At 39.2% G+C, this 27,613-nt stretch overlaps 1 protein-coding gene across 23 annotated transcripts in view; it reads right to left on the reverse strand.

Moving 5' to 3' along the window:
• The window catches only part of CNTRL (centriolin), an 88,651-nt gene extending 71,326 nt beyond the window's left edge, over positions 1-17,325 (reverse strand). For 12 of the 23 annotated variants that reach the window (XR_010841875.1, XR_010841873.1, XR_010841872.1 and 9 more), the window contains exons 1-5: positions 16,978-17,061; positions 9,800-10,047; positions 7,103-7,233; positions 3,325-3,455; positions 1,824-1,965 (exon numbers count right to left, since the gene is read on the reverse strand). Coding sequence is in view for 19 of the 23 variants with exons in the window: in XM_067040836.1 (XP_066896937.1) it covers positions 1,824-1,965; positions 3,325-3,455; positions 7,103-7,233; positions 9,800-10,037 (642 nt within the window). In the remaining 4 variants the exon portion in view is untranslated. Of the gene's footprint in view, positions 1-1,823; positions 1,966-3,324; positions 3,456-6,753; positions 6,986-7,102; positions 7,234-9,799; positions 10,048-16,532; positions 16,573-16,925 lie in introns of those variants that run through there. The other 11 variants (XM_059072980.2, XM_067040837.1, XM_059072977.2 and 8 more) reach the window with 11 other exon arrangements.
• Between the last annotated feature and the right edge of the window lie 10,288 nt (positions 17,326-27,613).

Consider the following 27,613-nt stretch of genomic DNA (forward strand, 5'->3'; position numbering starts at 1 on the left):
GGCCATGGCCGCTGGGCCTGTGCATCTGGAGCCTGTGCTCCGCAACGGGAGAGGCCACGGCAGTGAGAGGCCCACGTAATGAAAAAAAAAAAAAAAAAAAAAAAGGAGTTTGGTAAATCTTCAGATAAAAGTTATACTTGATAGTTAAAAGAAATAAGGATATGTAGAGACACTCACGGTTCTGAAGTAAGATTTTTACATTTACCCAAAGAGGGGTTTTTAAAGGTTGAGAAACACTACACTACCAATAGCTAGTATAATAAATCTCTCCCAAGTGGATGTGCACTCTTACTGAAGCCAATGTCAAATATGAACTGGGATGAGAACGTCTTACAAAATTAGAAATAATAATAAATATTTATTAAATGATTTTCCTGTTAACAGTCCTATCTAGGGATCAACTACTTTTGGAACATGTGTGGCAAATTTTAAATAAATTCATGGCTACCTCCTCCCATCACCCCATAAGCTCCAAGAGCTCCAAGGTGATGCTGTGTAACACGGCGTGGGGCTTGGGCTCTGAGGCTCTTGGGCTGTCACAGTGAAATGGTAGAGTCACCTTACCAGATCTTTATAAAGATGAAATGAGAAAGCATAAACATTGCGCAGCATTAAACAAATGTTATTTATTATTATTGGCTTCTACTGGTGAAAGTTTAAAATACTAAATAACTCTAATGTTGTATTCTTTACAGTTTTTAAAGTATTTTCACATCTATCATTTCATCTGAGCCCCATACCACTTCTGTAAAGAAGGCAGGGCAGGGACTGTTTTCTCTAATTTAGAGAAAGAGTTCTCTAACTTAGAGTTTTAGAGAGATAAAAGATTCTCCAAAGGTCACAGAAACAAAGTCTAGACCCATATTGGAAGTCACATCTTTTATTTTCTTAAAGACTTAAAGACTTAAAGACTTTAAAGACTTAAGTTCTTTAAATTATAGCAGGATTGTACCAATTTTAATACAGATTTAAGTAAATTAATGTTTTTACTTTTCAATGCTTATTGAATATCTAACTGTATCACAAGGAAATCATAAAATATACTCCAAAGGAAAATACACATCATTATTAGCTTATGTGAACCATGAAAACAAAGTTGCCTTACTATAAAAAGCTAGTGATTAACACTTCTTGTAACACCTAACACTATAATCAAGATTAATTCATATTAATTCACAAGTTTGAAAAAAAAGAACTCTGTTCTAGCCATTCAGTGACATGGCTTCTGGCACAAGTTGAATGACTTTGGGTAAGAGAGTTAACCTCTCTGAGACTTTACTTGAAAATGGGAATAAGACAATGGTACCTAACTCACAGAATTATAAAAATAATCCCTGGGCTTCCCTGGTTGAGAATCCACCTGCGGATGCAGGGGACATGGGTTCATGCCCCGGTCCGGGAAGATCCCACATGCCACGGAGCGGCTGGGCCCGTGAGCCATGGCCGCTGAGCCTGAGCGTCCGGAGCCTGTGCTCCGCAAAGGGAGAGGCCACAGCAGTGAGAGGCCCACGTACCACCAAAAAAAAAAAATAATAATCCCTGCACTGTCTCCTTAACAAGAGTATTTTGAGGCTCAAATGAAATGAAAGATGGGAAAATGCTAAGAGGTCAACTTTTAGTTACCATGCAACCATGCAAAACCAGGACTGCCTATATTTAATTACCATAGAGAATACTAGGTTATGTCTGAATTTGATGTTTGGTCAAAGGACCAAGGACATTAGAAGAAGAAGTCCCATTTTTAAAAAAAACTTAGATTTTAATCTTTTTGCTTCAACAAGTCCAAAAATTTTAAAAATATTCTTCTACTTTGAATAACTTACCGATGATATCTTGTTGCCTTTCAGATTGAGGGCTCGCAAACATTTTAACTTCTTCCCTAACCATACTGGAATATGTTCAATTTCATTTCCCGCAAGGTTCAGCTTTTGCAGATTATGCATATTTTCTATACCTTCAATTTTGCTGGAAACCAAAGGGTAAAATCAAACTTAGTAAGTACAATGATAGTGCCCCTCCATTGTATTTTAAAAATAAACAGGCTTGGTTTTATGTGGAGTTACTTTCCATAATTATAATTTATAAATGAGAATTTAAAAAGAGTGGCTAAAAACAAATTTACCAGAACAGCTCTGGTAAACTCTTCATTACAGTCTGTGCCCAGGAATCCTACCTATCTTACTATCAGACTTTACGATCCCACAACACAGAAGAGTCTGTCCATGGCATTCTCGCTAACCACTGTGAAGACTACTAGTGGACACAAGGGGAGAGCTAGAAAGTTCAACAGCACACACTGTGCTATGTGCTACAGCCCTGCATAAGAACAAGATGTCCTTAATTATTACCTTAAATCATCACCAAAAGATTAGCTATGCCAGCAGGATATGGCTGCCATTTTGAGCTGGTGTACCCCCAGAATGATACTGTATTTATGAACAAAATATTTTAATCAGAATATTTAAATAAACATTATCACCCATATTGAATTTTCATTGATAAAATATTCTCCCAAGTTGATTCCAATTTAATTCCTTGGTCAATTCTCTATACTGGGCAAATATTTCCAAGCTTCTTTATTTCCAGTTTTATTTTGTTGAAATTATTTTCATCAGGATCAATTTTTTATACATACTTTACATCAAGGATTTGATTCATTAATCACTGTTTTTCCCATTTCATTTTTGCCATATTAGAGGTTCTGCTACTGTTAGTTGTTTTGTTCTCTGGCCATTATATATACCAAGTCTTATGTGGAGGAAAAATACATAGATATAAAGATTTTCAAGATTTGATAATTGTATCATTTTGCCTATAACAAGTTTTCTATATGCATTTTTAGCAACTGTCAGTTTTATTATGTTTACTTCTCAGAGTAATATATATTATGAAGTGGAAACAAGATAGTGTGTATGTATTACAGCAATGAGCAAAGAACATTAGGATAAATACACAGTCTCAAAACAGGTTGAAATATCTTTAGGATCAAAATGACAGGGTTAAAGCATTCTGCTTCATGCCACCTTTTTTAATGTAATAAGGCAGTCAGACTATATCTGGGAAAACTTCCCGTCGAAAATGGAATTAAGATAAAATTTGGTACTCAAAAAATGTATCTCCTTCTTTGATAATGACAGACATTATTCTGTACTTTAGTAATGCCAAAATATGACAGCTATCATATGTGAAGGGCTAGACTACAAATGAATAAGGATCAAAGTGGCTGCTCTTTCAAAGGATTCTTTCAGTAACACGGCAGCATTAATCTACCTCTTTAACAAAGATGACGACCCTGCAGTGCCACCCAAAGAAGTATTTACTTACCAGATTTTGTTATATGATAAGTTGAGCTCACGTAATTTCAACAGCTTGTCTACCTTCTCAATCTTCCCTATTAGATTATGGCTGAGATTCAGTATTTCAAGTTTAACACATTTTTCCAAATTTTCGATATACTAATTGGAAACAAATGAATAAATACTTTATATAACAGATGCCTCGACATAAGCACGACATATAAGCATGTGCTGATCAGTCACCGGAGACTAAGCCTTTACTGCTTCCCTGGAAAATCCCCTGGTGTGGCTCTCCTCGGCCAGGAGTGGCCACTCTCCCCGGGTCGCCAAACTCTCCTTGCCCGTCAGTGGACAACACTTCCTATGCACTAAGAAACTGAAGACTATCCAATGAGAATTTCCCCATCAATCCTTTTCTCCACCTCGACTTTTCTATGCCTCTCCCTTTCTCCCCTCTTCAAAGTTCAACTAGGTACTTACGCTCTTGCATAACCTTACCCATCTCTTCTCCTTGTGTTCCCGTATCTCCAATCTCTTTCTCTCTCCTGGATCTTCCCCTCAAGTTTAAAAACAGTCACTTTTCAACAGATATTCATTTCCCACTCACTACATGTCAGATGTGGCATCGGGCAACAGTGATATACCGGTGAACCAGACAATTTCCCTGCTGCAGGAGCCTATGTTCACCATGCTCAGTCTCCTCTATATAGTACAAATCACCTCACACCCAACTTGTTTCCTACCAAGCTTTCATTTTATCACCCTTATTTGCCACCATGTTCTCATAAAAGTTGTGAATATTTGCTCACTCTGAGGCTTTCCATTCACTATTATTCTATTGGCAAGGCAATATATCTTCCACCCTTACTATGTATTCAAAACGTTCTCTCCAAGATCACCATCCATTCATCCATTGCAACAAATACTTATCAAACATGGATTGATTATGTGTCAGGAGCTGTTCTAGGTACTAGAAATATGGAAAAACAGTGGTGAATAAGGAAAACAAGGTTCTTGATTTCATTCACAGGGAAAGCCAAGAAACAAATACAGAAACAAAATTTTCAGGCACTGAAGCATACTAACAAGAAAATAAAGGTAACGTGATGTGACAGAGTGCAAGGCACCAAGAGGGCAGATTTTGTCTGCTGCGTTCACTACTATAGTACTAGTGCCTGGCACACGGTAGGTGCTAAATAAATATCTATTGAGTGAAAGAATGAGAGGGAGTGACTGAGGAGAAGGTGGCTAACTGCAACTGGGTTGGTAAGAGAAGGCTTCACAGAGAGAGGAAGTGCATGGAGTTGAGACCCTAATAATAAGCCAGTTGTGTGAACATCTGGGGACAGAGAATACCAGGCAGAGAAAAAAATGCAAAGACCCTAAAAGAATGAACCTGGTTGGTTTGAAAAATAGAAGGAAGGGCTTTTTTAACTGCCAAATCAAATAACTTCTTCCAAGTTTTCATCCTATTTGCTGATTCGGTGACATTTTATAGCATATCCTTTCTGCCTGACGTTCTCTCAACTTTGGCCCCTGTTCATCATACTCTTGGATCTTCTATTCCAACAGCCCCTTCGGACTTCTTCACTGGGTCTGTCTCTCCTACGTGCTCACTCTCTTTCTCTGATTCCCTCTCAGTATTTCTCCTCTTAATCCTAGGCATTCTTCACATTAAGCTCTAAATTCCCGGAGATCAGAAACTAAGCTTATTGACTTCTGTATCTATTCCTACAGCCTAACATAATGCCTGGCATATAATAACCACACAGTAAAGATTTACTAACTTGATATTTCATTTTCACACCCTTTAAACTCCAAGATGTCTCCTTTTTTTCCTTTTTAATTACACAAGACATAAATATATTCTAATAAAAATTTCAAACAAAACATAAAAAGCTCTCTTCATCAGGTCTCCAGGCCCCCATAAAAAATCTCACTGCTCACAAGTAACCATTGTTAAGAGGCTGGTGTATATACATATAGGCTTTTCTATTCATTTACATCTATATATACATATATAGAAAAACAGAATTTAAAAAAATATATTTCGAGACCTTACTATACAAAATATTTTAGAATTTGTTTGTTGCATTTAAATATACTGGAACATTTCCCCACATTAATACATAGAGTTCTGGGGTTTTGGGGGTTTTGTTCTTGTCTTTTAAGAAACTTGATAGTATTTCATAGTATATTGCACCATAATTCTTTTAAGCAATACCCTATTGACAGACACTTGGTTATTTCCAATTTTTCCATCTTAAATAATGCTTAATAAACATGACTATTCAGACACTTTTGGATACGTGCACAAATATTAATAGATATCAAGGAGTAGAACTGCTGTGTTGGTGAGTATAAACTCAGTAAATATAAACTCAATTGCTGGATCAAACAAATTCATTTGAAATTTTGATAAATACTATCAAAGTGTTTTCCTAAAATGTTGTACCAATCTATACATCCACTAAGACCATACCATTTCTCACACGTTTCTGAACACTGAAATAATGTTTTTAATTCTTGTCCATCAGACATACAAGATGGAAAATGGCATCAAACTATTGTTCTATTTCACATCTCTTTGACATTAATGAAATTGAACATATTTTCCTGTTAACATTAGCCATTTATAATATTTTTGTGAACAAACTGTTCATATCCTTTGCACATTTTCCATTTAGCTGTCTCTTTCTACTGAACTGTAGGTGCTCTATATATTATGTGGATATTGTTACATATGCTGGAAACACTACCTGCCAGCTTGTTGTTTTGCTTTAACTTTTTAAAAGATATCATTCATTAAACACAACTTTCTAAGTTTTTAAAGTAAGCTAAATCTGCCAATATTTTTCTTTGTGGTATTAGGGTTGGTGTTTGCTTAGAAAGGCCTTCCCAACTCTAAGATTTAAAAATACATTCTCCTGGGCTTCCCTGGTGGCGCAGTGGTTGAGAATCCGCCTGCCGATGCGGGGGACGCGGATTCGTGCCCCGGTCCGGGAAGATCCCACGTGGCGCGGAGCGGCTGGGACCGTGAGCCATGGCCACTGAGCCAGTGCGTCTAGAGCCTGTGCTCCGCAACCGGAGAGGCCACAACAGCACAACAGTGAGAGGCCCGCGTACCACACACACACACACACACACAAATATATATATATATATTCTCCTATATTCTTTCCTAATAATTTTATAGCACTTTGGTTGGTTGATTTTTGTTCCATTTTCATTAAGATTTTCAATCTTCTGGAATTAATTTTTGTGACTAATGTAGTAGGCATCTAAGTTTATATTATTTCCAATTAAAAAATTAAGTTGTCTATTACAATGTGCTCATGTTGTATAGTTTATGAATAAAGTAGTAAACAGTCTAGAGCAGGGATCAGCAAACTTCTGTAAAAGGCCAAATAGTAAATATTTTTGGCTTTGTGAAACAGTCTCTTTGACAACCACTTACCTCTGCCATTGTAGTGCAAAAATAGCCACAGACAATATGTAAACAAATGAGTGTAGCTCTGCTCCAATAAAACTTTATTAACAAAAATAGGCAGTAGGCCCAATGTGGCCTACAGGCTGTAGTTTGCTGACTCATTCTATAGAGAATCAATAATGTGTAGAATAATAGGAGCTTATGAATTTGAAGATGTCACACTTCTGATGGAGAACTTTCACTAGAAACAATAAAAGATCTGCAACAAATTCGGTGACATGAGGGTGCTGTAAATCTAATATACTCTTTTCAAAAAAATTTTAAAGCACATAAAAATTAAAAGCAATGTTTGTATTCAGAAATGTTGGTAACCTACCCTAAATTTCTTGCCACCATCTTTAGAAAGTGAAAGGTTCAGAGATTTTACCAAGGCCAAATTGTCCTGTTTAGTAAGTTTTTTAACCAGGGCCTCTGTAATATATCGAACTCCTTCATGTGAATCAGCTTCTGAAATTACACAAACAGATCATTATCAGTAGAGGAAGACACAAATACTTTGAAAAACAAACTGTCTTGATGTTATATAACAAAAAAAATTTTTAAGCCTGCAAATGTAAAAATAGCTGGCTAGTTCTAACTGCAATGTTTTAATAATAGTATTTTACTTTATGTAGCATTTCATAATAATGACAATAACAGTTATACTCTATAAATATTAATTGTGTGCAAGCATTGTGCTAAATACTTTATATTTAAAAATTTAATCTGGGGACTTCCCTGGTGGCGCACTGGTTAAGAATCCGCCTGCCAATGTAGGGAACACGGGTTTGAGCCCTGGTCCGGGAAGATCCCACATGCTGGGGAGCAACTAAGCCCATGCGCCACAACAACTGAGCCTGCGCTCTAGAGCGCACACGCCACAGCTACTGAGCCCGCGTGCTGCAACTACTGAGGCCCGCGTGCCTAGAGCCCGTGCTCTGCAACAAGAGAAGCCACCACAATGAGAAGCCCACGTACCGCAACGAAGAGTAGCCCCGGCTCGCCACAACTAGAGAAAGCCCGCACGCAGCAATGAAGACCCAATGCAGCCAAAAATAAAATTAATTAATTTAAAAAATTTAATTTGTACAACAAACTTTTGGGATAGAAATTACTGTTCCCCTTTATAAAATAAATTATAATAATTTATTGTAGCTAGAAAAGTGCAAATCTAGGACTTGAACCTAAGCAGATGAATCTAAAACTTATACTTTTAATTATATGCAGCACTGAAGTTTATAGCAGTATTTTAATGTTAGCTATTTAAATATATATATATATATAGGCATTATTTAGTTGTTTGTTTTTTAAAATTCTAATCTAAAGTTCAAAAACACTGGAATTCTTAAAAATCCTCTTGTGGTGCTCCAAGGACAATGGTGCTCAAGGACAAAGAATGACCCTCCTTCAAAAAGTTTCAGCATTATACCCCCTACCCACTCTTAATTGCCTTCCCCACCATGCTGCCATGGTTACGAAATTCCTGAGCCCACCTGGGCGACGACGCCCACCTGGGCTTCCCGGCCTGTCCCAAATAAGGAAAGGCATCTGCCCTTTCCCACTTCCACCCTATAGAAGGAAGGTATATGTGCCTCGACCAATAAGTAAATGAAATTTTCACCTCGGACCATTCCTTTGTTTTCTGGCTATGAAAGCTGATCAATAGCACATGTTTGGGCTCACTCTCCCAGACTACTAGGAAGTCGGCCGCTGTTCTGGCAGCAACCCTTCCCTCTAATAAATTCTATCTTCTTTACATCTGCCTTGAGTCTGGAAATTCTTTTCCAACCCATGTTCAGACCACGACACCTCTTTTCCTATTTCTTTTTTATGGTTGGAAACTCAAATTTGTTGCTCTTTTAAATATAGAGGATCATAATATATTTTATAGAGATAAAGTACTAACTTGATGGATAGCACACCCTTTCTTAAGACTTTCCTGGATATTGCAACCACAGCTTGTTAAAGCCATGTTAGTATATAGCACAGGGAACTCTACTCAGTACTCTGTAATGGCCTATCTGGGAAAAGAGTCTAAAAAAGAGTGGACATATGTATATGAATAACTGATTCATTTTGCTGTACACGTGAAACTAACACAACATTGTAAATCAACTATACTCCAATTTAAAAAATTATTTTTAAAAAAGCTATGTTAAATTCTGCAAAAGCACCCGAAAAAAGAAAATTACCTCTTGGTTCTTTCTTTATGAATCAAAGATAATTAATCCTGGGTTCAGATCCAGGCTGTGGGCCAAAGTTTCCCTATGATTACTCATAATAAGTTAATATTACATTTATTTTGGTTCAAAATAAAATAATTTTTAAAATTTGGGCCATTCTAGGAAAGAACATATTCTAAAATATTAATCAAATTAGAAATAACAATGTACCAATGGGCAGCAAGGGTACAGTCAACTCAAGGCTGATAATGTTTATTAATAAACACTGATCAATATTCAGGTCAACAGAGTTTGATGACTGTGATTTCATGACTTAGCAAAGAAATCACAAAGTTTTCTTTCACACTTAATCACATTATAGATTCCCAGACTAAAAGAATGCTTTTAAGAAAAAATAAAAACCTTGGTGGAACATTTATATGTCCCTTATGTGGAAATCAGTCCATTCACAGATTGCTAATAAGCAAGATGCTAATAAGCAGACTGGAATAGCCCAGGGTGGATAGCATTTTTATATTGAATTAAGGCACTCCATCCTAAAGTGAACAGATATGCCCTCCCCCCAGCCAAGGATTATGATAAATTTGGCATATGAGCTTTAAGGCACTCTCCCACCACAGGAAATAAAGCTTCCTCTTTTCAGGAAACTTCCTTATCCTAACCCTTTCAGACACCTTCACCCTCACCCAGAAGCCTCCATCCTCCACTGTCCCTACACAATTTCTGTCAATAAAAACAATGGTTCAAGTTAGTAGTTGGGTATATGTTACAATTGGACCAAAAATGTAAGTTGAATATTTTCCATCTGTACTTAAGCGTATTTGGCGAAATTCTTAGATTAAAAGCAATACCTTGATGGTCTTGGTAGTCCAAAAGCATAGTGTTTTCACCTATAATCTCAACTTGCTCATACCACTGTCTTCCAGAATGAAAAGGTAGAGTCTCGGATCCACTTAAAGGTGAAAGTGACCTAGATCTCATATTGGACGTAAGAGATGATGGACTAGGAAAGTGAGATGATGGTGGCATCTTTGCTTTGGAAATTTTTTGCTGAGGACCTTTCTTCATTGCAAGAATAAAGCCAGGCATCCATCAAAACCTGTAAGAGTTTCCAGTATATTTAACAAGGTTAATTTTTAGAGCTATCAAAACTATTTATTTCTAGAATTTTCAAGACTACAAAGTTATAAACTCAGAAGTTATAGATGCTAGAACCCAAACTACTCCAAGCTGATGGGTGCAGACACTATTTCAGACATTGCTGATTACTTTACCGGAGGGAAAAGAGACCTCTAGAGGGTCCTGTACTGACACGTACTCCAGCCAGAAGCCTTACCTGTCATTACGGTTCTCAATTTATTGGACCAAACTGGTCACAATGTCTCTTCTACCCATAAGGGGTCTTAGATTGCAGGAAGGTGGAAATATTTGGCAACCAGCAGTATTTCATACTGATAAGCGGTCTCTCCTTCCTGAAACAGTTTCTTCCTTTGGCTTCTGGGTCACCATACTCTCCTGGTATCCTCCCGTCGCCCTGGCCACTCCTTGGCCTCCTTTGCTGGCCAAGGCTCTCCTATTCAATCTTTAAATGTCAGAGCTCCTCAAGTCTCTTCTGGTCTTTCTAATCTTAATTTAGACAATCTAATGCACACCCGTGGTTCCCAATGCCACCTGTATACTAATATTTATATTTTCAATCCAACCTTTCTCTGAGTTCCAGACACCTATTCCCAACTGCTACCTGATATCTCATTGGCATCCTGAATCAACATGTCCAAATTGAGTTTATCATTTCTCTCATTCCTCCCTCATTTTCCTCCCTTCCTGTTCCTCTTCCAGTGTTCCCTAACTATGAACAATGCTCTTGGGAATAAGACAGAAACCTGGGAGTCATTCTTGATGCTTCCTTTTCCCTTTTTCCCATAACCAAACAATCACCAAGTTTTGTCAATTCTACCTCCTAAATATCTCTCAAAATAGTCCATTCTTTCCATCTCCACTGTCGTCTACTCTAATCCACACCCTCATCAAACTACTATAATAGCTTCTAACTGATCTGTCTACAAGCTCTCTTGCCTTCCTCCTCCATCACTACATTGCAGCCAGACTGATCTATTTTAAAAGTTAATCTGTCTGTAATAAATGAAATATTTACCATGACCTATGAGGTCCCCCATGATACAGCCTTGTCTCTAGCCTCACATCTGTCACTGGTTCCCTCAACTCTGTGGCTCCAGCCACACGGACCTCTACATCTGATTTCCTCTGCTGTAAATGCTTGTCCTCAGTCTTGTCTTTTCTTTTTTAAAAACTTTTCAGAAATTCTCTCCATATAATTTGGATATTAACCCTAATCAGACATATGACTTGCAAAAATTTTCTCCCATTCTGTGGTTTCCTTTTTACTCTGTGATATTATCTTTGGATGCTCATTTAAAATTTTTTAAGAAGTCCAATTTGTCTATGTTTTCTTTTGTTGCCTGTGCCTTTGGTGTCATATCTAAGAAATCACTGCCAAATCCAATGCCATGACGCTGTTGCCCTATGTTTTCTTCTAAGAGATTTATAATTTTAGCTCTTACATTTAGGTCTTTGATCCATTTTGAGTTAATTTTTATATATGGTATTAGGTAAAGGTCCAAATTCATTCTTTTGCATGTGGATATCCAGTTTTCCCAGCACGATTTTTGAAGACTTCCCTTTCCCCATTGAATGATCTTGGTACCCTCGTCAAAAATCATTTGACCAAATTCCTTTACTTTTTATGTAAGAAAATTAAGGCCCAGAATGGTAAATGACTTGGTCAGACACAATGCTAGCTGGAGTAATGATAAGAATCAGTTCTCCTCTCAAATTAATTTGTAAGTCAAATCACATAATTAATCTAGTAGAATATAAGTTCCATGAAAGTAGGGATATTGTTCACTGATGTATTCCAGGCCTAGGACAGAGCCTAAAAGATAGTAGATAATTACTACTTATGGAATGAATTATTCATAAAGAACCTGGAACCAATAAAATGCTATTTAGTACTTCAGCCATAGGATATCTTCATGAGTAGTATTAGTTCTCAATACCAAGAGCCCTAACTTACAAGTTAGGTTTATGCAAAACAAGATTTTCATGTTATACAATTGCTCTTATAAGTACACTGCATAAATTATAAATTTGACAAACTTTTAGACCAAAAAATCTTATAAGAAGCATAGGTCTTGAACAAGGCTGCATTAACAATGATTCTATTTTTGCTCAATATCCACAATCTCCCCTACTCTCACTACTTAAAATGTGAAGATAAAACAAATTCTGTTTTAGAAAAGTAGTTTGCAGCCCAAAGTTTTTGGAGAGCTCCAATCTTAATGCCAGGGACTTCCGTGGTGGTCCAGTGATTAAGACTCCATGCTTCCACTGCAGGGGCCGCGGGTTTGATCCCTGATTGGGGAACTAAGATCCCACATGTTGTGTACAGCATGGCAAAAAAAAAAAAAAGAAATAATAATAATAAATTGTACCTTTAAAAAAAAATCTTATTTTAATATTTGTTTTGTTTTTTTTGTGGTACGCGAGCCTCTCACTGTTGCGGCCTCTCCCATTGCGGAGCACAGGCTCCGGACGCACAGGCTCAGCGGCCATGGCTCACAAGCCCAGCTGCTCCGCAGCATGTGGGATCTTCCCGGACCGGGGCACGAACCCACGTCCCCTGCATCGGCAGGCAGATTCTCAACCACTGCGCAACCAGGGAAGCCCTAATTTTTTTTGTTTGTTTTGGCTGTGCCGCGCGGCGTGGCAGCGTGTGGATCTTAGTTCCCCAACCAGGGATCGAACCCGCACCCGCTGCATTGGAAGCGTGGAGTCTTAACCACTGGACCTCCACGAAAGTCTAAAAAAAAATCTTAATGCCATATAAATTGGTATTAGAAAGAGATATTATAGTGGTTTGATGTGTGAACATCTTCACATATAATAAATACACCTTCACAGGTATGTACATGGGTATTATTACACAGGCTGGGATTTTAAAGAAACTTATTTTTTAAATGGTTAGAACACATACAATATATGTAAAGGAGAGCTGCCATTAATATATCAAATCAATTAACCAACATTTAACAGATGTTAATACCTTTCAATGACTATACAGTCATTCTAGGAATGCTGATCTTGCCCAAAACATTTCTGGAATTCCTCTTTGGGTCCTGCTTTCAGAATTAATTTATAAGTCTCACAAGAAAACTAGATCCATCACTTCAACTACATTTTGTTTTTATTTTCCCAGTTTGATTATTAACTTTACCATGTGCCAAATACTGTGATAAGCTCTTGTATGTATCATCACATTAGAAGGATTAAACACAACAACTCTATGAAATAGGTGTTATTATCTCCCATTTTAAAGATTAAGAGGTTAAATAATTTGTTCAAAGTCCCATAACTAACTGGTTAAGCCAAGACTTGAATCTTGGTCTGATTCCAAAGCCCATGACTTCATTACCATGTCATACTGCTGACTGAGTTTTTTGGAGGCCAGATCATGTTTGATTCACTCTGTAGGGCCTAGGATAGTGCCTTAGACGAAACAGATCATAAACAAGTGCCACTAAACAACCTTGATTAATGGACGACATACACTATAAAAACTATTCCTGAAGGAAAAACAGAAAATTTAATACAAGAATAGCATCACTGAACTCATGATCTAGCTTCTTAAGGTGACTAGTTTGAAGGTAACAAAAACCTGCGAAATTTTAAAAAAGTGATTATTATTTCACAGGTATACAGTACAACATGGCCAACTACCTTGTTCCAATAGTCTAGGTCATTTTAAACTGCACATCTGTGTCTTTACTTTCTCTTTCCTTTTTTCATGTCATATCAACCACATAGGTTCGAAAAGCTTTCCCCCAATTCACGTAACTGCCATTTATGCCATAGCCACAAGGTTTGGGGTCTTAATTTCACAAGCGTGGTAAACAATTTTTGTCTCACCATTCTGCCAAGGCCCAAAGTCTCTTAGTGATACGCCTCATTCTGTGTTAAGCTGCACTGGTGCTCTCTTTCTAAATACTAATATACTCAAGCTTGAGAAGAGCTAAGAGGCATGTGCTTTAATAGTATAATTTTATTCATTCCTGAATTAAATATAGTTTTCATAAAGGCAAGAGATTTAAAAGATAAAAGAGGAGAGGCACAGGGCCCAGTTCCCACTTGTATATGTCTTTCTCTATCCCATAGCATGATAGAAAATTATAAAATTAGATGATAGTATGCTACATGTTACAGAGATATGGCTTATATATTTTTTTTAGTTTCTTGGTTTAAAAAATGCACATCCTATATTTTTATGCAATGCAATTATTTTGTATCCTGCACCTTAGTCTTATCTCTAAATTCTTAAAATATTGAACCATCCTGAATTCCTCTCAGAACATCCTAATGACCAAGACTCTGGGCCTCACTAGAATATCATGCAGTCCTTTGTTACCTCACCTAATTAGAAAAAGTCTGCCTTACTCATTTATAGAGTTAAAGAAATATATTAGAATGGATTCCAGAAATTGAAATCAAACTCTTTCCTTTAATGAATTGTAACCTGAAAGATTAAATGATGGTTCCAAAGTCACAGTGCATTGCCAGACCCCCTCCCTTGGTCGCCATAGCTCCTGGAAAGCCTGGACGTAGAATCCCATAGAACAGCTAACTCAGTGAAATGAGGTTAGGGATTTACTGTGCTTGAGAAAGGCCGGCATTATCTCAGAGACTATCACCTGGGGGTAGTAACACCTTGAACCACAATTTAAAGAGACAGATATGGATGTTGTTTGACCTAGGCTGTAGTTTGCAATAATATAAACAAAGACTAAGCAATAGAAAAGAGAAGATAGAGCTGAGACGTAGGGCTAGAGTGTGTGAAGGGCAGGATAAAGAGGAAACAAAACAAGCAAAACAAGTCCAGAGCTGGAGACACATTTTGAAGGCCGAGAAGGTAGTCGGCAGAGAAAGGAAAGCTGTTGGATGATGTGATCATCAGAATCATAGGACCGGGCATCCCGTCATTCTCAGACTCAGATACTTGCCTTGATCTAACAACCCCCTCCATCACAGCTTAGTAGAGACCACACCTCCACCTCTATCCAGCCTTTCCTAACATTCCTAACTTTCCACCTTCTTTTCTGATCTTTTCCAATGAGGCAGACCTCAATAATCCTCAAACCTTCCTTCTCACTTCCCAGCCACTCCAATGTGCAAATATCCATCCCCATTTCTTGACCTCCATATCCTCTCCACTGCATCCCTTAGCCCTTTAATCACATCTCAGTACTTTCCCTACAATTCGACTTCATCCCATACCCTCACCCCTTTAAACACTATTACTAACTAGTCCTTTCAAATATCTTGACTCCTCTTCCTCTCCAATGGCAACTCTCCATCCTGTGCTCATCAACCTCTACCTCCCGTCCTTCATCCTATTCTGATTGCCAAGTTCTCCCACGAATTCTGTTCCAATTCCCTAACACTGTATTAGTCTCCTCCATTTCTCTATAGTTCTTTCCCGTACCCTGACTCAACACTTCTATATCCATCTTGATTTCCAAAACTGCTCGTCACAGCAAATATTCTAACATCCTAATCCATTCCAATACTCTAATTAACCCCTCTTCAAACAAAATAATCAAACCTCCACCCATTCCTCTTCATTTCAACTGCCTATCTACTTGCCTTTCCCTTCCAACACCCTGACATCTGTGTCCCTCTGCATCCTATTAACATCCCGAACTCTCCTCTCACATGCTCTCTCCATTCTACTCGGGTACCCAAAAAACCAAGCTCCCCATCCCTTTCCAGTATTTTATTTATTCAGTCATCCAATTTTATTCGGCAACTTTTATGCACCAAGAACTGTTAGGCTCTAAGAATACAGCGCTGAGAAGGCAGGGTTTCTACACTCAAGACGCACAACAGGATTAGGTCTCTGCACCAAAGAGCATCCTTTACAACACCTTATAATTAGAATTAAATGATTATTTGCGAAACGACGTGATTATTGCTTGTTTCTCCTTCTAGAGTTTATGCTACAAGACAGTAGGGACTCTGTTTACTGTTTGGTGCACAACAAATATTTGTTGAATGAGTGAAGCACTCTAAAGACATTACCAAATTTAAGTTCTCACAGATGGTGTGTAAGGTCAAAATTATTAACCTCATTGATAAGCGACAGGGTTATCATTAAGAATTAAGAGCTTGGATTCTGGAACTAAGCAACCTGAGTTCAAATGTTAATTTTCCACTTTCTGTGGGGCATAAGGCAAATTATTTAACCTCTCTGATCCACAGTTTCATCGCTTTTGAAATGGGGATGAAAACCTCATACAAGTTATTTTAAATTCTAAATCAGTTAACGCAAAGGACTAAAGGACTCAGAACTGAATCTGGCACACAGTGTACACTCGAAAGTAATTAGCGATTATTTTTTACAAACAAGAAAACATTTGCTCGGGAAGGTTAAGGACCACGCCCAAATCTCAGAGCCGGTAACACAGGTGGCCGAATCAAGACGTGAAGCCAAGTTTTGACTTCAAAACGTACCTGTCCCTTAACCGTTATACAACAAAGTATTTGCTCTTCCCCTCCTTCAAATATTTCTTCCCAATATACTCTCATTTTTCTCCATGTACTGTATTCCGCCCGATCCCAGGACGCCCGTCAGGATACCCAAACCATCCTGTACCCCTGTCATTCCCCGCATACACTTGGCACACCTCCTCTCTCCTCCGCTCGGTGGCGGGACCCCATCTTTCTCCACGCCGCACCCCACCCATGACCTCCTCATTTCCCATCCAAACCTCCCTCCATCCTCCTCCTCCCCACGCCCGTTCCGGGCCCTCCCCTCCTTCCCATCCAATCCCAATTCCCAGGCACACGCCCCCGCCCCGAATCCATCCCACGCTCGGTTCAGGCCTTCCCGCCTTCGCCGCTCACCCGCACCGCTCCATCTGCATGCCGGAGAACGGCGTCAACCAGGGCCACTCACCACGGAGGAGCCGGGCCGGGCGAGCTCGCGGGCCGACGCCGGGCGGAGAGGCGCTGGTCGCTCCCTTCAGGCGCTCAGCGGCGCGGCGGCCATTTTGTTGTGTTGTGCCGGTTGCCGAGGGGCAGTGCGTGCGGCGTGGGCGGGGCCTGCTGCGGTCGCGCCCCTCCCCGGGGCATGGGGACGGGGCCGGGCTTCCCGCCGCCTAGGACGCCAGGACCGCGGGCGCGCAAAGGCGCGCGGGAGTCGGCGGGAGGGGAGGTTCCCTGTGGCAGCTGGCTAGAGGCCTAGCGCTTTTCTCTGAGTCGAAGCGGCCTCCCCACGGCCAGGCCTCGACTCGCTGTGTGGGGGCTGGGCCTGAGGGGGGGCTGGGCCTGAGGACGGCCTAAGGGACTGATGTGGCTCTGCCCTCAAGCTCCCGCACTTCCAGTGCCGGCCGTCTGGGCTTGAACTAGTGTGCCTCGCCCCACGCTCCTTCTCGAGGCCCATTTCTGAGGCGAATTCTCTTCTTCAGGGGCCAGACGTGGATAAACCGCTGAGGGAACGCAACTTGGGCTCCAGCTGCATCCGAGGTTAAGGCAGTGAGAGCAGCCTGGGAGTTCTGGCAGAGACTAGTGCTCTGGTTGTGAGAGGGAAGCCAAAGCCAGAAGCGGTTGAAGAAACTTGGGTTGGGGCTTGCCTGAAAGGGCTGCATTTCACCATGTATATTCATTCAGCAGATAGTTTAAGAGAATTTAGAACATACTGTGCTGGATGCCAGGGAAATAACAGTGAATTCTTTTAAAAAACGTTGTCGCCGAGGACACCATTCCTCCACTCCAGCCTCCCATTTCCAAGTTGGTACCCTGGACAGTGTCACCATCAGAGGTTGCACCATCTCCAGAAATCACCGATGCAGGCAACACCTCTCCCTTATCGTAGTTCTCCAATCGTAACAGCTTGCTTGCTCGGAAGACCCCCGTCCTAGCACAGTTCACTTCACTGTGACCTCCAATCCCTTGTTCTTACCGTTTTCTCACAGTTCATGGCCCATCTGTGTAACACTATTTTAGGAATTTCCTCTGTGCCTCAGTTTCCTCATCTGTGAAATGGGATAATCCTACCTACTTCCCACAGTTATCCTGATAATTATAAATGTTAATGTATGTGAAAGAACTTAGAACAGTTCCAAGTTCTCTCACATGCCCTATAATGTGTTCTCAATGTGTTGTAGTTATTTTAGCATTAGGCAAAGGTTTCCCAGAAGAAGTGATGCCTCATCCTAAGTCCTGTGATTTCTTCTTTGACCCATTGGATATTTAGGAATGTGTGGTTTAATTTCCACAGATCTGGAAATTCCCAGATCCCAAATTTCTTTTGTCATTAATGTTTAATTTTGCTCCATTGTGATCAGAGAAATATGTGATTTCAATCCTTTTAAACTAACTGAGGCTTGTTTTATAGCCTAGCATATGATCTATCCTAGAGAATGTTTCATGTGCACTTGAGAAAAATGTGTATTCTGCTCTTGTTGGGTAGAATGTTCTACAGAAGTCTACTAGGTCTAGTTGTTTTATGTTGTTGTTCTAGTCTTCAGTTTCCTTGTTGATCTTCTGCAGAGTTGTTCTATCCATAATTGAAACTATTATTGATGAATTTTCTGTTTCTCCCTTCAACTGTCCGTTTTTGCTTCACATATTTTGGGGCTCTGGTGGTAGGTATATGTGTGTTTATAATTGTTATATCTTCCTGATGGGTTGACCCATCTGTTATTGTAAAAATCCCTCTTTATCTCTAGTAACATTTTTAATTTCAAAGTCTGTTTTGTTTAACATAGTATAGCCACTCCAGTTTTCTTGTAGTTGCTGTTTGCATGATATATCTTTTCCCATCCTTTTACTTTCAACCTGTTTTTATCTTTGAACCAAAACTGTATTTACTGTAGGTAGCATGTGGGACAATTCCATTAGTCCCAACAAAATGATGAAATCTAGATTTGCAATTATGAGACTCCTGCTTAACAAACACTATCAAAATCTAATGCTTTTATGGTAGATCATTTTTTAAAGTTGCCGTTGTGAATGAATGTTTGACATCTCAGACTTTCAACAATTTCTGCTTGAATTTTGCCTTAGAGAACAATTTTCTTAATTCTTTGGATAGCATGTACTACCTGTCTATTCTTTTCATGGAATGAAGAATACTAGTGTGTCATAAATAGATGGTAACATCCTCAGGGTCAGAGCAGCAAGGTCAAACTGTCCTTAATTTCCCTCCTAGACTCCTTAGCATGGCATTCAAGGCCATATATAATCTGGCCCTCAACCTACCTTTCAACAACATCTTCCTTGGTCCACCTGATGATGCATTCATTTATTCATTCATTTAGCAACAGTTTGTTAACTGTCTAAGTGCCTTTTAGGTGATAAGTTCCGTGTGTATCCCCATTGTATACGTTAGACCCAGTACCCATCCTCATGGAACTGTAGTCAAGAGGGGAAAACAGACAAGTGAAGAGGCAATTAAACAACCCATCATCCCAACCACCAGCAATCCTGACTATACCTAGAGACTTGTAGTTCAGGATGGGTCTGTGCATACAATTGAATGCAGACTTGAGGAAACTATGACAACAATAGTTTTATAGTTTCCTTGCCCATGTCCCGGTCATTGATGGGTCATTTTTAATCCCAGAGTTCCTGGGAATAATTCACCATTTGGGAGTATGCCTTGGGATTTCAGATCTGCTCCAAAGTGGATCAGTATAGGCCTCATGGGCACAATTCAAACCAGACTCATTCCAGGGAAACCTCAGAACCATTTCCATATCTGAGACATTCTACAGAGAGTCCAGGATGATAGTCCCCTCTCATGCTCCTTAAATTTAGAATGGCTTCCTAGAAGCAGAGCCTGAGACTGGGAGACTCTCATGCAAGTGGTTTGTTGTGAGACTTTTCTTAAGAGAATTTTATAAGCAGCGAGGGAAGCAGGACAGGGCAGGAGAGAAGATAAGCAAAGATGTTGGTTTCAACCAAGGTCTAGCCTCAACCTGATCCCGGGGGGTGGGGTGCTCTGTAGCATGGATGGTACCAGAAGGTTGTCCCACCTTGAGGCAAGGGAGCTAGTCTGTTGTACCCCCAGAATCAGTCAATTATTGACTGTGGACCAATCCCAAGGAGAGGATATAACTTCCCAGGCATTTCTGGGCAAGCTCTCTCCTGTGGCTGAGGTGAGTTACCTGGAGAAGGGAGCAATTAGGAAACTTTAGCAGCCAACACTCACAGCATCTGTAGGATGGGCATAGCGGGCCCAGAAAAGAGGATCTGGTCTGGGCATCAGCCGCATCTACTACACCCGGAAAATGTTCAAGACCAGAGCAGCCTCCAAATATTTTGTATCTGTGTCCAGCTTTGAACCATTTTCCTGGAGACTCCCATTTGGGTGTGTTTTCTGCTTTCGTCATCAAAATCAAGTTTCTCTGCTTTGAATCCCAAAATTATCTTTGGACGTTAAAAGGTTATCATTTAAATTTTTAGGTTTCCTTCTCAGTGATCCCACTATCTGACATTAATAATTAACCTGAAGACTTATTTAACCAAATTATTCAAGCTGAGTTCACAAAAAAGAAGGGCAGTTTCAAGAAAGGTTGTATCAATAGTTTAATCCGAACCCAGCCATGGACATTTTAAGCATAGTGTGTATTTTTTTCTACTTGGGAAGAAGTTGGGGACAGGAGCAAATGTAAGTGAAGGATCCCATTTTCATTTGCAATGTATTTTGGTTGTAGTTTTATAGAAAGCAGAATTCAATCAATGCCACATGAAATTAACTTTCTAGTTCTGAAAACTCCAAGTGAATTTCCTCTTTTCTCTCTCGTCTAATGCCATTTCCATTTTTTGATATGAGTACTTTGTGAGCTATCATGACTTATATTCAAATACTCCGTATTTTCCCAGGCTGTTTTCCCTGCCATGGGGAAGAGTAATTTACTGACTGGAATGTTGATTATAAATTCAAAAGACTGCAGCATGATCCCTATTTGCACTTCTTATAGAGGACTCTATTAAACATTGCCCTGGCTACAACTGATCAAAATCATTTCGATCTGTCTCTGAAATTTCATCCTTAGGATGCTGTTCAGGACACTATCCTGGCTTTATCATAGATAATAAATTTTTGAGAAATAAGACATGTATTGCTAAATGTAAGAAAAATTGCTAATTTGAACTAAGTGAAAAACATTAAAAATTATGTTGTATTAGAGAATCATTCTATAATTTCACTATTTCAACAGATATGTTGTCTCAGCACCTGAAGTATTCTATGTTGGAGCCTCTGAAAATGTAGTCATCCGAGTTCATGGATACACAGAATCACTTCCAGTGACCATTGCTATTAAAAGTTATCCTGGGGCTTCCCTGGTGGCGCAGTGGTTGAGAGTCCGCCTGCCGATGCAGGAGACACGGGTTCGTGCCCCGGTCCGGGAAGATCCCACATGCCGCGGAGCGGCTGGGACCGCGATTCATGGCCGCTGGGCCTGCGCGTCCGGAGCCTGTGCTCCACAACTGGAGAGGCCACAACAGTGAGAGGCCCGTGTACCGCAAAAAAAAAAAAAAAAAAAGTTATCCTGACAAAAGTTTTACATATTCTTCTGATCAGATTAATTTATCTCCAGAAAATAAATTCCAAAGCTTTTCAAACTTAACTGTACGTATTCATCTTACAGTTTCTTTTGTATGCCAATGTGTCTTTGTAAAACATACCTGTAGATGGTACATTGATCCTTTTTACATACGTGGATAAAACGTGATACATCACACTATTAAGTGAGTTAATGTGTACTGGTGGTGAGAGATAACTGGCATATATTTATACATGTAAGTAAGTGGGAAATGTTTAGTAGAGAATCTGTTCCTGATTTGGGGACAATGTCAGGAAATGTAAACTTTTGAATGAAGCAGATAAAGGTTTTTAAGGTGAAAAGACTTGGTGACATGAGTTGAAAACTAAATTAACCAACACATGCACGTGTTTAAGAATTAACATGATGAATACTAGAAAGAGACAATTTTGATACTTAAATTTTATTTATTAGGAGGAACAGAAATAATATAGAGAGACATAAAAATAGGTTTGACTCTGTTGATTTAAAAAATTCAGAGAAGTGAATGGAGAACATTTTGAACATTTGTTTTCCTAGACTATATTCAACATTCTAATCCCATGGTTTTCTAGAAAAATTAATTTTTTCCCTAAAGTGTGTATCTATCATAGGCTTTTGGTACTTTCTGTTTGGACTTGAATCAAACAAATTTTCTTTCAAACAAATTTGTGAAAAATGTCAAGGTAAATTAGAGATGTATCCACAAATTCTATTACTATAAAATATACTGACCATATGCAATATATTTGAAGATGGCTACATACTAATTATATAATGACCAATAGACATGAAAAACATTAGCAAAATAAAAGTTTTAACTTTCAGTGTAAGTCTAAATATAAATAAATATAAGAGATATTTTATACTACCATGTGATAAGTCATTTAGTCCCTTCTCCACCTGACATCTGAATCCCCCCCATTCTCCCATCCCTCTATTACTGATAAGCTTTTGAGCTTTTTATCTTTCTTAATGACTTTTGGTTATTTTGTTTACTAAAAATTGAATTTTTTCAATGATTGTCATTTTTTGTTGTTGTTTTTTGTTTGTTTTGTTTGTTTGTTTTTGTTTTGTTTTTCCGGTACGCGGGCCTCCCACAGTTGTGGTCTCTCCCGTGGCAGAGCACAGGCTCCGGACGTGCAGGCTCAGTGGCCATGAATCACGGGCCCAGCCACTCCGCGGCATGTAGGATCTTCCCGGACCGAGGCACGAACCCGTGTCCCCTGCATGGGCAGGTGGACTCTCAACCACTGCACCACCAGGGAAGCCCCTGATTGTCATTTTTAATAGACATATACTCTAGATCAACTTTTTAAAAGTAATTGTACAGAGGTGTTCCTGGAAAAAACATATTTACTATTTTATTTTACAAATTTTTTCTTTTTTCTTTTTGGCTGTGTTGGGTCTTTGTTGCTGCGTGTGGGCTATCTCTAGCTGCGGCGAGTGGGGGCTACTCTTCGTTGTGGTGCGTGGGCTTCTCATCGCGGTGACTTCTCTTTTGCGGAGCGCGGGCTCAGAAGTTGTGGCTCGTGGGCTCTAGAGCGCAGGCTCAGTAGTTGTGGTACACAGGCTCAGTTGCTCCATGGCATGTGGGATCTTCCCGGACCAGGGCGCAAACGCGTGTCCCCAGCATTAGCAGGCAGATTCTTAACCACTGTGCCACCAGGGAAGCCCCAGAATTTTTATATTTGTTGCATGTAAACAATTATTCAAATCATTTTCATAGATACCTAAAAGACAAATGCTTTCATTATATTAATGTATTTATATTAAGATATAATTAGTTAATAATATATAATTAATCAATATAATCATATATCATAATTAATATAATAAAATTATATTATTTGAATATCTTAATTATACAATATTCATCCATTAATTTTTTTAAACAGATACAATGAAAAGATTTATCTGGAGGGCCAAATGCAGTTTCACATGCGTATTTAGAAGTGGTATCTGCTCATTTTTCAAAAGCAACAAAAATTCCACTATGCTATGACAATGGATTTCTCTTCATTCAGACAGACAAATCTATTTACAATTCAGATCAGCCAGGTATAATAAAGAGGGAATTGTAATTTCTGGGGGAAAAGTGGGATGGCCTGATTAATGGTATTGGGACAAGTGGTTTATTTTGGGAGGAAAATGAACTTAATTCCTAACTTTACACCATACACAAAAGTAAAGAGCTGACAAACTAAAGGTTAAATTGTAAATTATAAACACAAAGAATCAGAAAAATACAAGTGTAATTTGGAGATAGAAAGACCTATCGTAGAATGATGCCAAGGCTCCTTTCAAAATGGTTTTAAAAAAAAAACCCTTGAAGTGATGTATTATAGAACTTAACGTAGAGGCTGAATTTTAACTTTAAAAAATCTAACTTTTAATTCTCAGTATCATCTCCTTTTATAAAAAATATTTCAATTTCATATTAACATTGAAAATTGTGAACTGAATTGCAAAGTTCACCTACCTACATCTGCCTCCTTATGTTTCCAGTTGGAAATGGTTTCAGTCTTCTTTCAGGAATTTCCATCTTACAAGTTACCTCGAGTGGGAAGGAAGGTTGAGCTAATGGGGGTGTACTGAATACAGCTGCACTTTGCGAATCATCACTGAAGATGATGGTGATGGTGGTGATGCTAATTAGGTAAGCATCATCTAATAAAATAAGATGGAATCACTGCCATAATTTTAGCAACAGGTCAAGGTCCCCACCAGTACACATTAACCTGGCCGTAGACAGAACTGTTTCTTGGGCACCTGATCAGAAGATGACTGTGTGTCGAAGGAGAGCTGTGGTGCCTGTGAGGCGTCCACCCTTCTATGCACTCCAGTACTTAATTATACCCTGAGACATGCAGATTTTTGCCTGCATCTTCCTTCTATTAGAGAATGCTTCACTGGGTTCTGTTGACATAACTTACTGCTTATGTTCTTCCTCCTCGACTCCATAATAAATTCAGATACCAGTCTTTTTTATCTATTAGTGGTTTAAAAATACAAAAGGCTGTGTAAAAATACTTCTTAATAAGTTGAATTATATTTTAAACGCATAAAGAGAAACATTTAAAAGAATCCCATTCAGGAAATCTTTAGTGAAAAGAATATTTTTTTCTACTTTAATATCAAGTTCACATTCCAACATCCTAGCTCATCTTTCCCTTTAAACTTAGATTTAATGTTTTGGGCTTTCTTAACTTTATGTTTAATTTCACGGCCCTCATATTATAGGGTTATTAATAATATTGTCAGATCATTTAGAGTTCAACAGAGTTTCTAATAATGACAATTTTTTCCTTACAGTAAAAGTTAGAGTTTATTCATTGGATGAAAACCTAAAGCCATTGCAAAGAGAAGTTACCTTAACTTTTATAGTGAGTATGCAACTAATTTAAATCAAAATTTAACCATGGACCATGGCATTTTCATTATATGAATAAAGAGTTTTCATTATTATAACACTAGTCAAATGTGGCATTACATTATTCATTACTAAATAGCCACAAGTATTTATTTAGCATCTATTGTGGGTACAACCTGGTAATTTTATACTTCTGTTATTCTGACTGACATTTTTTGTGTGTAAATTTAATGTTAGTTGAAATACATTTCAATGGCCCCATTAAAGAACATCTTTTGGTGGGTCCATCTCTAAAGTGGGTCATATTAATTCATATCCTCTTGCTCTTTGTGAAGTGTGGACAGATGTGGTGAAGGTTGTAGAAGTATAATTGTGGTACCAGTGAGAAGTGCATGGCATGCATTATATCATCATGACAACCTTATAGGATCAATATAATTATTATCTCCTTTTTATAGATGAAAATACAGAAGGTTAGAGAAACTAAGTAACCACTGAGCTCATACTGATAATTATTAGCTGAATCAGGTTTCAAACCCAGGTCTGTCTTTCTCCAGAGCTTCCTCACTTAGCCTCCCCTGATTTGTTTGAGGGATTATGGTGTGTGTCCTTCATAAGCATTTGAGTTCAGAAAAGCAAACAAGCACACATAATACAGTAAGCCAAGTAGGGGATGAAGTAGGACCAATAGCAGACCAGCTTGAAGGGAAGGCAGCACTGGAGATGATTATTAAGTTAATCTGGAGGAAATCATGAAAGGATGAGGGCAGGTCCTGAACTTGGTCTTTATTTATCTCCCTATCTATTTATTTATTTATTTTGTTATTTATTTATTTATTTTTTACTGTGTTGGGTCTTTGTCGCTGCTCACAGACTTTCTCTAGTTGTGGCGAGTTGGTGCTACACTTCACTGCCGTGTGCGGGCTTCTCATTTCGGTGGCTTCTCTTGCTGCAGAGCATGGGCTCTAGGCACATGGGCTTCAGTAGCTGTGGCACGCGGGCTCAGTAGTTGTGGCTTGCAGGCTTTAGAGTGCAGGCTCAGTAGTTGTGGCGCCCAGGCTTAGTTGCTCCGCGGCATGTGGGATCTTCCCGGACTAGAGCTTGAACCTGTGTCCCCTACCTTGGCAGGCAGATTCTTAACCACTGCGCCACCAGGGAAGTCCCTTGAACTTGGTCTTAAAGGAAACCATGGACGTGGTTTGACAGAGAGAAGCTGGACCATGTCTTGGGTGACATGCAGCAGAGGTCTGGAGCCAGGAAGAAGCAAGGTGTGGAGATGACCATGACAGTGACCCGCTGCAGCAGCTGGCCTGGAAACACTTCCGGGAGGATAAGTACCAGCTTTGGTGGATTATTTTACATTGGGGGAGTTCCTGGGGGGACGGCATGTTCAGGTGAACCTGTCATAGCGGTGAATGGCTCCACGGGCCCCATTGTTCCCTTGTTAGCGTTCCCCATGGACAGTAAACATTGAACATATCAGAGGCCATTGCTGTGGCATGTCCCAAGGTGTTCAGGTTTGATCTTGAAGATATAGGGAGCCAAGGACGTCTTTTGGGCATGGCATGACGTCATGTAAACAGTGTTTGAAGAAGATTATCCTGGAGGTCCTGTTCAGGAAGAAGCCAGGTGGAGAAGAGCCTGTTGGGAGTTTATTTAACATATTCTAAATATTTACCATACTACTTATGCCTGTTGAAAATGTGCCTTTGTGCCTTAGAAATAAGTATTTGTTAACAAGCCTGACCAGTTGACAGTCATTGCCTCAAATCTACATCATCCCATGTGCTTAGTTTCAATAAAGTTTCTCAGAGCTTAGTGAATATTTCTGTAAGAACTATCAATTACATATTATGCTTAGGTATGACTTCTGTACTTATAGATTATTTTTAAAAATGAAACTTGCTTTTCTTTTCACTTAAAGGATCCAGAAGGATCAGAAGTTGCCATGATAGGAAAAAAATTTTCCCAGAATTATCAGTTTTCCTGACTTTAAGGTTCCATCTAATCCTAAGTATTTTAAATGATTTGTTGGTACAGTTGTTTCACTTAAAAGCACTGGAGGTAACTGGGGTTATTGAACAATCTGATGGAGTCATCAACATCTGACCGAAAGGTGCTGATGTAAAGAAAGTTCGGTTCTGGCTAATCTTCTCATGCCCAGTGAGTGTCCTGCCTGCCTAAAGGAAGATGGCACCTGCTGGGGCTCTTCTGCATTGAGATGGGGGAACTGATATAATTCTGCCAGCTGTGAGCACCATGCTAGTCTGTTTATTCAATTTAGATAATACACATAACATAATATTTATCATTTTAATTATTCACAAGTGTACAACTCAGTGGCATTAACATTCACAATATATTCACTGTGTTGTGTAACCATCACCACGATTTACACCCAAAACTTGCTCATCATCCACAACAAAAACCCTGTACCCATAGGCAATGTCTCTCACTCCTGGTCTGTTTCTTGATCAGGGACCCTGTCTCCACTTGGCTGTCCCCTGGCCTCAGCCTTGTAGCTAGATCCCACCTGTTTGCAAATATGCCTCCTTGATTTGACCTCCTGCCTGACCTTCTGAGGAGTACATCCCAGGATTGCCCTAACTCTTGTAGCATTGTCTTAT

This window comes from Kogia breviceps, chromosome 8 (genome assembly GCF_026419965.1).
Source record: "Kogia breviceps isolate mKogBre1 chromosome 8, mKogBre1 haplotype 1, whole genome shotgun sequence".
NCBI lineage: Eukaryota > Metazoa > Chordata > Mammalia > Artiodactyla > Physeteridae > Kogia > Kogia breviceps.